Source organism: Chaetodon trifascialis, chromosome 14 (genome assembly GCF_039877785.1).
Source record: "Chaetodon trifascialis isolate fChaTrf1 chromosome 14, fChaTrf1.hap1, whole genome shotgun sequence".
Taxonomy (NCBI): Eukaryota; Metazoa; Chordata; class Actinopteri; order Chaetodontiformes; family Chaetodontidae; genus Chaetodon; species Chaetodon trifascialis.
Window position 1 is genome coordinate 23,554,388 of NC_092069.1, and position 16,069 is coordinate 23,570,456.

Consider the following 16,069-nt stretch of genomic DNA (forward strand, 5'->3'; position numbering starts at 1 on the left):
CAACCTCTGCTGCTTCAATTTTGGCAATTTAAAAGAAACCGTTCTATTCTAAGTCCCAACTTTATGGACAATATATGTAAATATTAAACTGCAGGAGTGATGAAGCTCCTTGATTTGCACAGTATTTTATTCACTGGATGTCCCCATCGGGTCATGAACATGTTGAATGTTCTGAGTATTTATCATGTTGCAGCATGATGAAGAGATTTTATCCATATTGCTCACCCCAGTGACTCTATGAGGAATCCACACTAATGCAGTAAATATATAAATAAAATAACATAAAAATGTAAAAAGGTTTGTTAAATCCAGCTTAAATCTCTTTCATTTGTAATGCAGATCAGGTGTTACCCCCCCCACCCCCCGTGTTTTTGTCTCATCTTAATGAGCCCATAGGAGGGCTCTGCGAGCGTTGCTAGGAGACGACAGGCTCGCATCAGCGTCGCTGCTCATTTTCCCCTCTCACCTCCGTCCCCAGCCCCGCCTCCTCCCTCTCACATCCTCTGTCTGTGCTCAGTCACTGCCACACACACACACACACACACACACACACACACACACACTCACACACACACACACACACACACACACACACACACACCGCCTCACCCACCCCTCCCTGTCTGTCTGTGGTAGAGGTGGTGATGAGTGGGTGAGCAGCAGTGAGCATGGGGAGGGAGGAGGGTGCACGGTGATGTAATGCAGGAGCAGGGCATTGGCTGGGCCGACAAATCACAATAAGCAGAGCGAGGAAAAGGGGGGAACTGAGACGGGGAGGGGAGGAGGGAGGAGAGGAAGGTTAGGGGAGGCGAGGCGTCTCCCGTGGACAGTAGCAGGTCGGAGGCTCGCGGCAGCAAGATGTCAGAGTCGTAACCGCAGCAGAAAGGGAAGGGAGGCACCGACTGAGGGCTCCGGCAAATGGATTATGAGAGGAGGACATAAAGGAGGACGATAGCAGGAGGAAGGGACGGACGGACGGAGGCAGGGAGGGAAAAAAATCGCTGCGGCCATTTGCACTAGCGCTGCAGCTTCCCGGCCTGCGTGCTCGGCTTCAGCTGCCTGTCTGTCCTAAACCTGCTCTCTGTGGATCTCTGCCTGTTGTATCACCTTCCTCTGTGTGTGTGTGTGTGTGTCTGTGTGTGTGTCTTCTTCTCTGTGTGTGTCTTCTTCTCTTGCAAATATGATGAGACAGACTCCTGCACCCCGGAAGGTACAGAACTCCGTCCGATCGTGTCTTTTGGGATGTTGTGTTTGTCACCATGCGTTTGTTTTGTTGGCAGAGCTGCTGTAAGGTCACGTCTGGAAGTTCAGTCGTTCCTCAGTTCAGTTTGGTGGGAATGCCCTTTTTTCTTTTTGTTCCTCTTGAGATTCCCACTGTGGACGTAGACATGTACCTGCAGCTTGATCATGCTCTTTGTTGATCTGTCTGTCAGTTTATTTGTCCCTCCGTATTGATTTTTTGCTAACTCATAGTGCCTTTTTTTGCAGAATCACTTAATGCCTTTACATGTGTGTGCAGTCGCTTTCTTTTTGTCCATCAGGGGAGAATCAGGTGATTTCACTCTTGGTTGCAGATGTAGGAAACGGGCTGATGTGATTTCAGTACAGCCTGTTCTAGCACCTACAGCACGACACTGTGGCTTAAGAGGGCTGTCAGCTCTTATTTGGTACAGCTGTTAGCTCGGGCTAATTTCTGCTGAATGGTGCGGCTCTAATCCAATAAGGAACGATAACTAGCCAAAGCGATGCCGCGCCAAATCTGAGACAGTCAGCGTGCAAAGGACAGCAGGAGGTAAAGCAGTGAAAGTTAGACGAGAAGAGGAAGAGGAGGACTTCAGCGACGTCCTTTTAGTCGCTGTCTGCCATTATTGATATTTAAGGAATTTCTTATTTTACAGTACCATAAATTCCTCACAATTTGCTGATGTTTCAGTAAATTTCCTGGAAAGAACAATGTAATCTGTAATCATGTAATCTGGCCCTAATCCTGAATAAACCGGACAAAGTTCACCTGGTTCCAGTGAATAATTACAGTGAACTGCTAATCTGTCATAATCTAAAGTCTTTAACTCAGCAGTTAAAAATGAGCAGTTTGTCCAGATGAAAACTTCTAATTTATTTATCATATATGAAGAAGAAAGCGTCCAACAGTAAATGAGTGATGGATAAATATTCACATTCATCAGACTTATGTCTCTGTTTTTCCTTTAATTAGGATAAAATTACAGCAGTTCTTTCTAGGAAACTTTCTAGGAAATAATTCGGATATAAAGGGAAATTTGTTAATGATAAAACAAAAATCTACAGTACAAATCAGTGACAGTTAATCATTGAAAAGAAAATTTATTTGCTCCTTTTCCTGATATTTGATTGTTTGTCTTTTTTCAAGCAAAAAGGTCCAAAATATTCAGTTTCCAGCTGCTTAAACGTGAGGATTTTCTGCTCGTCTCGGTTTTATATCAGAGTGAACTGAACATCTTTGGAGACATCGTATCTCATCCTGTGGACTTGTCTTCTGTCTCTACACCCGTGCACATTGAAGTTAATGTGAATTTGGAAAGATTTCATGAGCCTAAAGGTTGTAAAAACGTCTAAACCTGCAGAGAAACACAGCATCTTTACATTGGTTTCCCTGCCAATGCCGCCGGCTGTGCAGCGCGTCTGAAACATGCGATGCAGCAGCGTAACAAGCTGTTGTCCCAGCGCTGTCCACTGATGAACCTCATCTGCTGCGCCCCCCGAGACACAATGCAGTCATTGAGGTCACGGCGGCCGTACCAGTAACGTGTCGTTACTGAGGTTTCTGGTCACGTGGGTGGAAGAGATGAGGCCCCGCAGACCAGCTAGGACAAAGAGATGAGGAGGAAAACAGTGCAGATCTGTGATGATGGATTCACTTTGGAGCTTTCTGGGTTTTTACCGTCAGTGTGAACGTTTGAGCTCAGATTAGAGTCAGAACTGTTTCATCCACTCATTTCACCCTTTTGTCTGATTTCCAGTTTAATATGAACTTTGCCTTGAATCACTAACCCTGGCTGTTTGTTTCCTTCTCCTCTCCTCCTCCGCTGCCCTTTGACCTTTCCCTGTGCTCCTCTTCCTCTCCTCCCTCTGCTCCTCAGACCACGGCCAGAAGGCCCAAGGTGAGCCCAGACTTCAGCCTCCTCAGGGGCTTCTCGTTTCTGTCGGCTTCAATCATTTATGTGTGATCGTAGTTTCACTTCACGCAGCAGTGTGTGTGGATGTGTGTGTGTGAAATCCATTTTAGCTTCGTTAGAGGAAGGAGGTACTGATTAATATTTGTCTACCTAGTGTAACAAACACTCACACACAACAGTTTTTCTTCATCTTGTCCATCTTGGACTTCTTCACATTGAGTATTTCAGCGTTCATGTGTTAAAAATTTGGTTTTCTCCTCTCAGTTTTCTTTCTTTCGGCGCAGCCTCTGTTGCTTTTGCTCAGTTTTGTTCTTTTTGTTTCGGTTGTTTTAATTAGTTCCATGAAGTTTCAGCACATTAATTGCTTCGTTTGCTTTCTAATGTTGGTTTTATGTGATTTCATTTTGAGCATTTTTCTGCTGCAGTTTTGAACTTGTGTCCTACATCAGATCCATCATGGAGGTCCGTCAGAGAATGGGCAAATACATGACTAGAAAATTAGACATAATCTAAAAATAGTGTTTGCTATGTGTGCGAGTATAGTTCAGTTTGGTAATTATATAAGGAAAAGTGAAAAATTTAGCAGTGAAAATTTGAGAATCTGGAGTTCACCTGAACAGCTGGTTAGCTCGGGAACTACTAAAGAAAATATGTAAGATAGCATGCAGCGGCTAGCTTCTACTAATGCTAGTTTGTATAAATGTGTGTGTGTTTACATGGACATCAGTATTCTTTGTTATGTGTCGCACATGTAAGCGTCATATCTGGATCTCAGTTTCTGATAACTTCCTGTTTGCGAATGCATCATCGACTTGAGTTACTGGACCAGTAAAACAGAAGAATATGATGGTGAACAACAGAACGATGTTCGACATGCAGAAATGAAGGTGTGACATGCAGAAGCTGAACAGTCTGCAGAGAAATGAGCGATTTGCTGTGACGTTGAAAACACACCTGTACACAGGTGATCAGAAATACTGTTCTGATCATGTATATGAAGGTAACAACAAGGTTTCTTATGTTCAGTGTAAACATCTTATCCCGAGGAAAAACCAAACCAGAACACTGTGTGCATGTAAACACACTCAGTGAGGGACCTCCATCATGGCCGCCATTTATACTCAGCAGGACCTTTTCGTTGTCTTTTCATCCAGATATCTTATAGATCTATAGAAACTTTTCTCATTGTTTCCCTCCTCGGTTTCTTCAGCAGCCCAGCCGACCTGCCGGCGCCGGTGGGAAGGGGGCTGCGTCCGGCTCGGCGTCGGCCTCCGCTGGAGAGATGAGCAGCAGCGAGCCCAGCACGCCGGCCCAGACCCCTCTGGTCGCTCCGGTCATCCCCACCCTCCACTCCCCCGGAAACCCTCCGGCCCCCATCCCCAGCAAGGTCAGTATCAGCTGGAAACATCACACATCACCATGACTGCCAATGAATTAGGAACATGTTGCATCTCCAAGAAAACACTGGAATTAAGTCTCCACTGAGAGATATTGTTGGTTTTACATACAGGAACAGGATCAGAGATGTGTGACACTCAGTGTGTAAACCCTCGCAGCAGAAGTGTGAGAGTTAAATCAAATGTGACGTTTTCTTTGCTATAGCTCCTATAAATATAATTTTTTTTGACACAGCTGTCAGTTTGTATTGATGCCATTCAAAAAAAAAAAAATCTGAAGTGAGCCAGAGGCCTTAACTGGTATCTAACAATACATCAGGCAACATAAGAAAATGTGTTGAAGCTGTACTTGAGAAATGCTGTTGCATAAAAAGAATCTGGTCCTGCAGGTCTTGAAAGTCCCTTATATTCTGAATGCATTGAACCACGTGTTAAATGGACTAAAATCATGTGGAGAATCTGGGATGTACAGCGGGGTGTCATCTGCATGGGGCTGAAAATGTATTTGTAGCGTTGCTGAATGCTAAAATATACCAAAAAAAAGAGAAGTGGGCCCAGGATGGAGCTCTGAGGGACGCCACACTCAACACTACTAAACTAATATTTATATGAATGAATTCTATCTTAACTATCTAAAATTTTGTATATAATATGATCAGTATATAACAATCTCCTGCTTTTGTTGTGAAGTGATTGTGGTTAACTGGAGATGGACAGGACGTGTCTGCATTTCAGCTGGCGGCTTTTAGTCTGCTGCTTCTTAGAAAGGAGGTTATGCAGCAATTGTAGCACAATTAACATGATGTAGATCTGGTTTATGTCCAAACATTAATGTGGTTGAATCGTTGATTTGAAGTGTCTTAACTGTCTTTGAACTCTTCTTAATCATGAACTGGGGACAGATTGAGTTTTATTTGAGCTGCTAATAGAGAGAAGCAATACGTATGTTCATATGTATTGTCTGGAGTTTTCACTTCAGTCAGCTGCCATCTGGTGTTTCATTTTAAGGCGGATGTGATCGGTCTGATTCATATTGTCTCCCCTCAGGAGGACGTCACTATGGAGACACAGGTGCCGTCATGTGCTGTGATGTGCTGTTTTTGCTTTTGACACTGAAGTGTTGTTTTTCCTCACTAACATTTTAACAAGGCGTGGAAAGTGTGACTTCTTGCCTTTAATTGGAGTGCGAGGTGGCTCAGCTTCTGCAGGATTTCTGCAGGAATGCACTGCAGATCTCCTGCTGTTAAGTGGTGTGTGATTATGTGTGTGCGCGGATACACACTGTGCCGTATGAGCACATATTGTGTGTCCTCCCGACAAGGCATGTGTGTATGTGCTGATGCTGACTTTCTCCTCTCCACAGGTGGAGTCACTGCATGGCAAGTGAAATTAAAGCTTCCTAACACATAGAGAGAAAAAACGAGTGAAAGCTTTCTACCTGATCCTTTGCTTTTATTATTGGCTGAGAAAAAGCCTGAAGAATCATGAAAGTGATCCGATAAAAGAAACATTAAGGAGTGAGAAACTGAAGTCAGAGCAGGGATGAAGCCTCCTCGTGTGTCTTAGATGATTTCAGCGTCCTGCACCAACCTTTCGTTACCCTGCGTCCTCTTGACTTCTCCATCCTCCTTTCAGGAGGAGGAGGCGCTGCGAGGTCAGGTGAAGGACCTGGAGGAGAAGCTGGAGACGCTGAAGATGAAGCGTACAGAGGACAAGGCCAAGCTGAAGGAGCTGGAGAAGCACAAGATCCAGCTGGAGCAGCTGCAGGAGTGGAAGACCAAGATGCAGGAGCAGCAGGCCGAGCTGCAGAAACAACTGAAAGAGGCCAAGAGGGTAAGAAGAACGAGGAGAGGGACGGGTGGATGAATGGGTGGGCGGATGAGTGAATCAATACACGTTATTAGTGCAAATCGGGAGGTTTAGCACAGTTTAGTACAGTTTATAGTGTTTACAGTTTATAGTGTTGAATATGATGTAAAGGACGGGATTTATTTTCCCCAAAACTTTAACTTTGATTCTTATTTAGACACGACCATCAAATGTTAAAGAGAAATACTTCAGACTCAAGTTTGCAGCAGCTTTAAGTGAAGAACAGAATTCAAAATTCAGTTGGAGAAAACATACAATAGAGTAACCATGTTTTTCTTGTGGAGGGCGGAGGAGACGGTATTTGAACTAATATGAGCCAAACCCACACGAATGAGACTGTTCGAAGATTACATATTAGATTAGATTACACATTAGCAGAATGGCTAACACACCCATTCAGCAGCAGCAGGGAACACAAACATAACACTGCCTGTAAAAGAAGAATTAACTTAATAAAACACAAGTGATGAACTGGAAAAATATATAGAGAGTGTGTACACACTCTGTGTGTAGGAGGCGAAGGAGGCCCTGGAGGCGAAGGAGCGCTACGTGGAGGAGATGTCGGACACAGCGGACGCCATCGAGATGGCCACGCTGGATAAGGAGATGGCCGAGGAGAGGGCCGAGTCTCTGCAGCTGGAGGTCGACTCCCTGAAGGAGAAAGTGGACGAGCTCACCATGGACCTGGAGATCCTCAAGCACGAGATTGAGGAGAAAGGTACGGCCACGACCTTGAGGTCAAAGTTTTATCCAGAAATAAGGATTATTACGTGCTGATGCTGTGTCAGGCAGTGACCGTAAAGCATTGTTATTAAGGCAGCGTGGCTCAGGAGCAGAAACGTGTCGGCCTACAACATGATTCGACACGATTGCTCATCAGTGACCTCTGACTCGTCGATGCTTCTTACTTTCTCTTTACAACTGCAGCAGGCGGAGCCAACTCAGAGGAAAGGCCATTTGTTTGATTAAAACTGGCCATCGTGCAGCAGCATCAGTTCTCCTGAAGTGTCATTTGGCCACATAAATTTTTTTTAAACCCTGCTGGATCCTGCAGAGCTCAGCTGTGTTTTGGGGTTTCTCACAGGTTCGGACGGAGCTGCATCCAGTTATCACGTGAAACAGCTGGAAGAGCAGAACGGCAGACTGAAGGAAGCTCTGGTCAGGTAGGTCTTCAGACAACAAACGGAGAGAAGGAAGGTTCAGAGAGAGCGGAGGCTGATGTGTTTTCTCTGCGTGTCAGGATGCGTGACCTGTCGGCGTCGGAGAAGCAGGAACACGTGAAGTTGCAGAAGCAGATGGAGAAGAAGAACGTGGAGCTGGACGCTCTGAGGAGCCAGAAAGAAAAGCTGCAGGAGGAGATGACCGTGGCAGAAAAGACCATCGACGAGCTGAAAGAACAGGTCGGTGTTCCAGCGTCCTCGTCTTCTGATTGGCTGAGCTGCTGCAGCAGACTTATTGTAACGTGAACTTTTAAAGCTGATATTGACGAGGTGGTTGATGATAAATGGTGGCGGGTGCAGGTGGATGCAGCGCTGGGGGCAGAGGAGATGGTGGAGATGCTGACGGAGAGGAACCTGGACCTGGAGGAGAAAGTGAGGGAGCTGAGAGAGACGGTCACCGACCTGGTGAGTGGAAACGGTCGAGCGCTTCCTGCTCGGCTCCTCTGGTGTTTTCATGAGGTCAGAGAAAATGAAAGCGCCTCGCTCTGCTGACTCACTTCATTATTGTTGTGTAGGTCATTAATATGCATGTGCTGCCCTCTGGTGTTTGTAATGTCTGCAGGCGCTGTTGAGTTACTGCTTTAATCAGATCAGATTGAATTCACCTCCATCAGAACAAACGACTCTGTAGACGAAACCTCTTCGTCTCAGTCTGTGCAGGATTTTTATGATGATGATGATGATGGAAGCTAAGTGACCGTTAGTGGGACGTTGTTTGACGGCATCATTGACGTGCAGCTCAACAGGTTTGCGTGTGTCACACAAGGGTTCCAGCGAGGGTCAGACCGTGTTTGTCTTCCCTTCAGGAAGCCATAAACGAGATGAACGACGAGCTGCAGGAGAACGCCAGAGAGACGGAGTTGGAGCTGAGGGAGATGTTGGATCTTGGAGCGGCGAGAGTCCGAGAGTCCGAGAAACGAGTTGAAGCTGCGCAGGAGACGGTGGCCGATTACCAGCAGACCATCAAGAAGTACCGCGAGCTCACGGCTCACCTGCAGGTGCAGACGGGTTTTCAGTTAGCACGCAGCTCGCGGTGTCATCACACGTTTGAGTCTAAAGGTCCGTCCCGATTGTTCCTCTGTGTTCGCTGCAGGAGGTGAACAGAGAGCTGACCAGCCAGCAGGAGGCCTCAGCAGAGCTGCAGCAGCAGCCGCCCGCAGAGATGTTCGATTTCAAGATTAAGTTTGCAGAGACGAAGGCCTACGCCAAGGTCAGAAAGCACGCGAGCTCTCTGAATGACGAGGAGTTACAACGGGAGTGTGATAACGTTAAATATGATTCAGCCTCAGTGTCCTTTTTTCTCCTCTCTTTTGATTTTCTTTGGGTTTAGAGGTTGAAAAACTCAGAAGTTTTAAGTAACTCCAAATGTTTGCTGCAGATTGGCTCTAAGCTGTGTTTTATATATTGTGTGTGTGTGTGTGTGCTCGTGTGTGCATGCGTGTGTGTGTGTGTTCAGGCCATTGAGATGGAGCTGAGGAAGATGGAGGTGGGTCAGGCCAACAGACACGTTTCCCTCCTGACCTCCTTCATGCCCGAGTCCTTCCTTCGTCACGGCGGAGACCACGACTGCATCCTGGTGCTGCTGCTCATCCCCAGGCTCATCTGCAAGGTTGGCTTTCTTCGCCACGTTTCCTCCGACACATGAGGAAGAAATGCGAAGTTAAACTGCCTGTTTGTGCTTCCGCAGGCCGAGCTGATCAGCAAACAGGCCCAGGAGAAGTTTGACCTGAATGAGAACTGCGTGGAGCGAGCCGGGCTGAAGGGAGCCGTCGGGGAGCAGCTGAGCTTCGCTGGCGGTTTGGTTTACTCGCTCAGCCTGCTGCAGGCCACGCTGCACAAATACGAACAGTACGTTTCAGCGCCGTGCCTGAGAGCAAGGAGAGAGTCTGAGCGCAGAGAAATGACAAGAAAATCTGTGTTTAACATACTGTGTGTGTGTGTGTGTGTGTGTGCGTCAGGGCTCTGGCTCAGTGCAGCGTGGAGGTCTATAAGAAGATCGGCTCTCTGTACCCGGAGATGAGCGTCCATGAACGCTCTCTGGACTTCCTCATCGACCTGCTGCACAAAGACCAGCTGGACGAGACGGTGAACGTGGAGCCGCTCACCAAGGCCATCAAATACTACCAGGTACACACACACACACACACACACGCAGAGTTAAAGATTTTTATTGAAGTTTAATCACAGTGAGTTTTGTTAATGAGCTGCACAGAGAACCTTTAAGTCCCTACAGTCTGTCTGGTCTTAAAGAGCTGTGAAGACAAACAGGAATATGATTTATGTGACGTAACATGTTTACCTGTTTAACAGCATCCGTGTTGAAAAGCTGTATGCAAACACAGGAACTCAAACCGTAACACTGCCCGTGAATTCTGCTTCTCTCTCAGCACCTGTACAGCATCCACCTGGCAGAGCAGAATGAGGAGTGCACCATGCAGCTGGCCGATCACATCAGAGTGAGTACAGACATCACAGTGCAGAGTTAACAGACAGTAGAACCACATCTGACGAAGGCGTCTCACTCCGTGTGATCCTTCGTGGTAAATTTCTCCTTCCTGGTTTCAGATGACTCGAGGATCTGTGGAGGATTAGTTTGTTAACGTCACATTTCTTAGTTTCGATGTCACTCAGCTCGCGTGTTGAAATCTTTAGGAACATTATGGCCGTGCATCTCGCCGCTTAAACAGAGGTTTCTTCACCAGCTGAGATCACCTGTTGTGTCCATGCGCAGTTTACCCAGAGTGCCTTGGACTGCATGGCGGTGGAGGTCGGTCGACTGCGGGCGTTCCTGCACGCCGGTCAGGAGAAGGCCGACCTGGCCGTGCTGCTGAAGGACCTGGAGACGTCCTGCAGCGACATCCGGCAGTTCTGCAAGAAGATTCGCCGCAGGATGCCGGGAACCGACGCGCCGGGCATCCCAGCGGCCCTCAACTTCGGACAGCAGGTAACCGTGGCAACCAAACAGTTCAGCAGCAGAGCAGCATTTGTCTCCGTCTGGTGGTTTAGTCTCGTTGACCTTTGGCCCGCAGGTGTCCGACACGCTCTCAGACTGCAGGAAACACCTGACCTGGGTGGTGGCGGTGCTGCAGGAAGTGGCTGCGGCTGGAGCTCAGATGATGTCGCCTCTTGGTGAACAGGAGGGGCTGTCCGCCGTCAAACTGGAGGACGTGGCGTTCAAGGCCGGAGAGCAGGTACGCCGTGATGTCTGTGTTATCTGTGCTGGAAAGAGTAACAAGTAACAAGAGTTATCTGACAGCTGTGGTTATTGATCATTTCCAGATTTATGGATCCCAGGGCGCCAACCCCTACGAGTGTCTGCGGCAGTCCTGCAGTATCGTCATAGCAACCATGAACAAGATGGCCACCGCCATGCAGGAGGGAGAATATGACTCTGACAAGCCTCAAAACAAGGTAAGTCAACCAAGTCTCACCTGGACGTGGTTTCTTTTCCGCTGCAGGGTTTGTTTGTGATTTCTCCTGTGTTGACCAATCAGAACCCTCCGCCTGTGGACGTGCGAGCGGCGGCTCTCCGAGCTGAAATCACCGATGCCGAAGGTCTCGGCATGAAGCTGGAGGACAGAGAGACAGTCATCAAGGAGCTGAAGAAGTCTCTCAAGATCAAGGTGGGTAGAGACGCCAGTCTGCTGCAACATGCAGCGAAGTCACCAGGAAGTCAAAAGCTGATTGGCTGAATGTGCTTTCAGGGGGAGGAGCTGAGCGAGGCCAACGTCCGTCTCAGTCTGCTGGAGAAGAAGCTGGACAGTTCGTCCAAAGACGCAGACGAGCGCGTGGAGAAGATTCAGACTCGGCTGGACGAGGCGCAGACGCTGCTGAAGAAGAAGGAGAAGTAAGAACGGCTGCACGCTCACACGGTAAAGTCGTGTTCTGTGACAGACGTCTACAGCTGTGCCGCGTCCTCCTCTCCGCAGGGAGTTCGAGGAGACGATGGACGCCCTGCAGGCCGACATCGACCAGCTGGAGTCGGAGAAGGCCGAGCTGAAGCAGCGAATCAACAGCCAATCGAAGATGACCATCGACGGGCTGAGAGGCAGCGGCCCGTCGGGCATCGCCTCCATCGTCACGGGGATGGCAGGAGGTGAGTGTCAGGACAACGCCGCCGCTGCCGCCGTATGTTTACCGACAGCAGGCTGAACAAACGCTGAAGAAGCCACAGGGCTGCTGATCAGGAATGAACCCAGTCAGCCAGGACGAGCAGTTTCAAACACTTTCTGACCGTTTATCATCATTTTAACTCTTCAACAACCTAAAAACCTCCTCTTTGTCTTCACTCTCCTCTCTTTGTGTGACTCTCTCGCTCTTTACCCTCTGCAGAGGAACAAAAAGGTATCCGCCTGCTCGCGTTTGCACCCTGCATGCTAAAAAAGGAAAATGACACGGCTTGACTGTGCATGCTTCGACTGCGGTTGAATACTGCATGCATGTCTCATTCAGGGTATTTGCAGGTCTTGTGGGGACAGTAGATCGTGCTGCAGGAGGTGGTTTTTAAGTCTTTTTGTGGAGTCAGAACCGTTCAGCCTGAACGTGTTTTATTGTGTCTGTGAATGTGATATTCGGCTCATGAATCTGCATGATCTTCATCCATATTTACCAAAAACAATCAGTATTCAGATTCTTTCCTTAAGTGGAAGTAGCTGTACTATCGTTTAAAATAATGTAAAAATCTCACTGAAGTATTATTTAGTATTATCGGCTTATCATGTCATCTACGTGATGATGAAGATGAAGACTCTGATGAGTTTATGTGATGAAAGTATGCAGAGTAAAAGTACTCTGTGTGCAGCAGAATGGCTCCTGTCAGTGGTTTCTTGTACAGTATTGATTATTATTGATTGATTTTTAAAGCTGCAGCTGGTGAAGGTGAAGCCTCTACTTGCACACTGTTGGGTAGTTTAATCTGTTTTTTATTTGTGTGTTCAGTTTGTTAAAACTTAATCTGCCAAGTAACTCCAGCAGTGAGGTGAATGTGAGACAAAGAAAATGAATATTTGGCTCAAAATAAGGCAGAGAACAGTTTGAAGTGAAGCAGTCAGAGCAGCGTCTGCAGTGTTTATTGAACGTTACTGAACACTCACTCACGACGCGTCCCCGCTGTCTGTCCTGCAGCGAACATGGTGTCCGGCGTCGGTTCAGGCTCGGGCGTCCAGGTGATCGACTCCCCTCTGCTGACTCAGCAGATCGAAGCTCAGAGACTCTGCATCAAACACCTGAAGAACGAGAACAACAGGCTGAAGGTACGAACCGCCTCTCCACCGTCTCAGATGTCTGTACAATCCAGACAGATTTTTGACAAACAAAAATCGTTATTACACTGATGGTTATCAAAAACCTCATCATGTCTCCTTAAAGTCTTAAATTAAAGAATATTTTTCACCTTACAAATCTAGTTTGACTCAGATCGGAGGAACTGACTGAAGCTGCTGTTAAACATTCAGAATCTCACTCACGCCGTCGTCAGTCGCAGACGTTGTTCGATCCGTTTTGCCGCCGCAGTGACTCGTTTTCCCTTGCAGGCCGAGAAGATGCGCACTCAGCTCGCCTCCCTGCCTCCTCTTCATGTCACCAAACTGCCCTCCAGAGACGGAGGCCGTCCTGAAGTGCTCTCCAGCGCCCTCTACCGCAAAACCGACCAGCTCCTGGAGACTCTGCTGCAAATGAGCGCCAACGTCAAGGTGGTGGACATCACCGGGAAATCTCCAGGTACGTGAGGCTGCTCGAGTCTTCAAATACACTGTGTGAGCAGCAGAGAGGCCTGTGGGCTGTCTTTGCCCTGGGTTTTGCCTTTCAGGCCACATAGCGGTCACCCTGGCCCTCTGCTTGGTGCTTTTTGAGCCCGTTGAGACGCTCTGCAGACACCACCTCAGTCAAAAAGCTTCTCTCCCTCCTCAACATGTTGGTCACTCAGTTCTTTACAGCTCTATTACAACATGTTTGTTTTTCTGTCCTGCAGTGACACCTAGTGCTCAGCTCCTGGAACAGACGGCTAGACTACAGTCGCTGAGTGACACTCTGGGCAGACTGAAGGTAACTGCTTCACGACTGCATGCAGCAAGGCTTTAAAACACCAGTGAACAAACAAACATTGATTCAAAGAGAGTAAAGAAGCTCCCATCACTGCACAAGCCTTCATGTACTCACCTCACAGGCTCATACAGTCAAATCCACCTTTTTTTTTCCCGTCAGGATGAAGTAGCGGAGCACGTCGTCAACCAGCAGCCTGGAGCTCGAGTCACGTCTGATTTCGCGACGTTCCCTTCGACCTCGTTTGTGAAGGTAAGAGCGGCGCTGCAGACACGCTGCAGCTCAGAGCTCCTTCATGTCGTCCTCAGTCACACTTTAACAGAGAGATTCACATCTTCTGTCTTCAGGCGAAGGAGGAGAAGCAGGGCGACTCGGTGCTGGTGGGTCGGGTCTTGGTGCCGTGTCCCCGCGGTCAGGAGCAGGTCCACCGCCTCGTCCTGTCACAGCTTCAGCTGCAGCGAGTTCACAGCCTGCTGAGGACCTAAACTTCAGCCGCAGACACAAACACCCCCATCAGCAGCTTGGCGGCCTGCTTTCCACTCCAGGGCCAAAGGAAGTGACGTCACCTGTTACACCGATTCCGACCTGCAGGAAGTGATCCTCACCTGCTCTGAAAGGCAGGAGGATCTGTGACGGTCAGGGCGGCGGCTTGAGACCAGTCTCACCTCAAGATCACTTTGGATCCAGGACTCTTTTCGTCTGTCTGGGTTTGTTTTGGCTCTCCTTTGTTTCGGGCGAGAGCTACAACTAGATTTTAAAGTTCAAGCTACAGAACAGGAATTAGAAATTATTTGATTATTGATTAATCATTTCAGTTATTTATTAAGAAAAAATGCTGATCATTCATTGGCTGCTGCTTCTCAAATGTTTCTTAGACAGTAAACTGAGTATCTTTGGGACATTTGAGACTTTTATTATGGAATTTTATTTCAGTTTTCTAATTTTAATCGATAAAAAGATTATGTTTCAGAAAATTTTAAAGCAAATTTCACTTAAGATCAAGAAAGCATCATATTTTCTTATTGTACCACTAACGAGTGATACCACTACTGTCAAATATCTCCTCTTTGCTGTCAGAACACGTCGCAGTGACAAAAATCAAACTCAGACTCGACCCGTCTCGGTTTTAAAGTGACCTGACTGAGCCTGCTGCGCTGCGCGCTCACACACTGGGTGAGGAGGTCGTGGCTCAGGAGACGTAGAGATATTTGCATCTGCACTGCTGCATGCTGCCCAGATCCACTGCTGTTTCGTGTTTGCAGAGCATTTCCCAGCCTCCTCTCTGGCCCTGGCGTGGAAGCTCAAACTCGATGTTGCTCCACGTTTCTGTGTTCCACTACTGACGCTGCCGTTAGCACCGCACACGATAACAAGGATCGTGACTGTGTTGTAAGTTGTTGTGCGCTCCATTTTTTTCTAAAGGGAAAGGATTTAGAAACTATACTGAAAAAAACAGTAGTTTTATCGTTTAAACTGTGGTTTGATCAAAGAGTCTTTTTGCACATGAGTCCTGAGTGACGGCTGAAACCACAGAGAACAGAATCCCGTTTGACTTGATGTAACTTCACGGCTGCGAAGACGTTTCGCTGAGAGCAGAATTACATGCGAGCAAACCCCACAAAGTGTTGAGGATCCTGAGTTTTTCTCTGTGGTTTCATTAAAACCTTCTGGACCGCACAGAACAAGAAACGCTGATTCACCTCGAGGGATCGACTGTGTGAAACTCAGACAAAAATCTTTGGCTTTTGCAGATTTCTCATGTTTATTTAAAGACAGATGGTTTAAATTATTCAGTATTTATTACACTCGTGGTGTAAATTCCTGTAAGCTGTTACTGTGCTTGGTAGAAAAGGCGTGCCGGCTGAATCGCACGCATCCAGAAAGGACTGTATTACCTTCGTCGGTGTCGCTGTGTCAGAGCTGTCCGAGCCTTAAACCTGCAGAGAGCCTTGTGGTAAAGAGCGTCACCTGCCTTATTTTGGATTTGTTCACACCAAACCTCGTTTAAAGCAAAACTACATCTCTGCCAAAGAATCTTTGTTTCTCTTCACCACGTTTGCCATGATTTTAAGAGGCTTTTACTTCATTAATCCATTAATGATTTTATTTAATGACATGTTAGACTCTGTTTACACAGTCTTGTCCTAACTTGAACTTTTTTTTTATGATTAATTTAACGATGGGCATAGTGCATCAAAGTGACTGTAGTTTCAGAGGGAATAAATCTTATTTATTCATTGTTATTTATCTGTCGTGTCAGTGAGCAGCTGGTGTGCTGAATCTGCAGCTTGTCTAACTTGTCTTACCTTTTCCTCGTGTGGCTTCCTGCTCTTGCACAACAGATGACTGATCAATAAAAGACATTAAAGCCAGCGCCTTCCTGTCTTCA

General features: G+C 47.3%; 1 protein-coding gene across 4 annotated transcripts in view; it reads left to right on the forward strand.

Annotated features, from left to right (window-relative positions):
• dctn1b (dynactin 1b) overlaps positions 1-16,069 on the forward strand; it is a 186,280-nt gene that overhangs the window by 13,144 nt on the left and 157,067 nt on the right. The window contains exons 6-30 of one of the 4 annotated variants that reach the window (XM_070978459.1): positions 1,193-1,210; positions 3,120-3,140; positions 4,366-4,542; positions 6,188-6,385; positions 6,935-7,139; positions 7,506-7,584; positions 7,662-7,821; positions 7,942-8,046; positions 8,448-8,639; positions 8,735-8,851; positions 9,098-9,250; positions 9,329-9,489; positions 9,600-9,768; positions 10,029-10,097; positions 10,373-10,585; positions 10,671-10,832; positions 10,921-11,052; positions 11,136-11,264; positions 11,346-11,488; positions 11,571-11,737; positions 12,766-12,893; positions 13,173-13,359; positions 13,610-13,683; positions 13,843-13,932; positions 14,028-16,053. In XM_070978459.1, the coding sequence (XP_070834560.1) occupies positions 1,193-1,210; positions 3,120-3,140; positions 4,366-4,542; positions 6,188-6,385; positions 6,935-7,139; positions 7,506-7,584; positions 7,662-7,821; positions 7,942-8,046; positions 8,448-8,639; positions 8,735-8,851; positions 9,098-9,250; positions 9,329-9,489; positions 9,600-9,768; positions 10,029-10,097; positions 10,373-10,585; positions 10,671-10,832; positions 10,921-11,052; positions 11,136-11,264; positions 11,346-11,488; positions 11,571-11,737; positions 12,766-12,893; positions 13,173-13,359; positions 13,610-13,683; positions 13,843-13,932; positions 14,028-14,165 (3,387 nt within the window). In that variant the 3' untranslated portion in view covers positions 14,166-16,053. Of the gene's footprint in view, positions 1-714; positions 1,211-3,119; positions 3,141-4,365; positions 4,543-6,187; positions 6,386-6,934; positions 7,140-7,505; positions 7,585-7,661; positions 7,822-7,941; positions 8,047-8,447; positions 8,640-8,734; positions 8,852-9,097; positions 9,251-9,328; positions 9,490-9,599; positions 9,769-10,028; positions 10,098-10,372; positions 10,586-10,670; positions 10,833-10,920; positions 11,053-11,135; positions 11,265-11,345; positions 11,489-11,570; positions 11,738-12,765; positions 12,894-13,172; positions 13,395-13,609; positions 13,684-13,842; positions 13,933-14,027; positions 16,054-16,069 lie in introns of those variants that run through there. The other 3 variants (XM_070978456.1, XM_070978457.1, XM_070978458.1) reach the window with 3 other exon arrangements.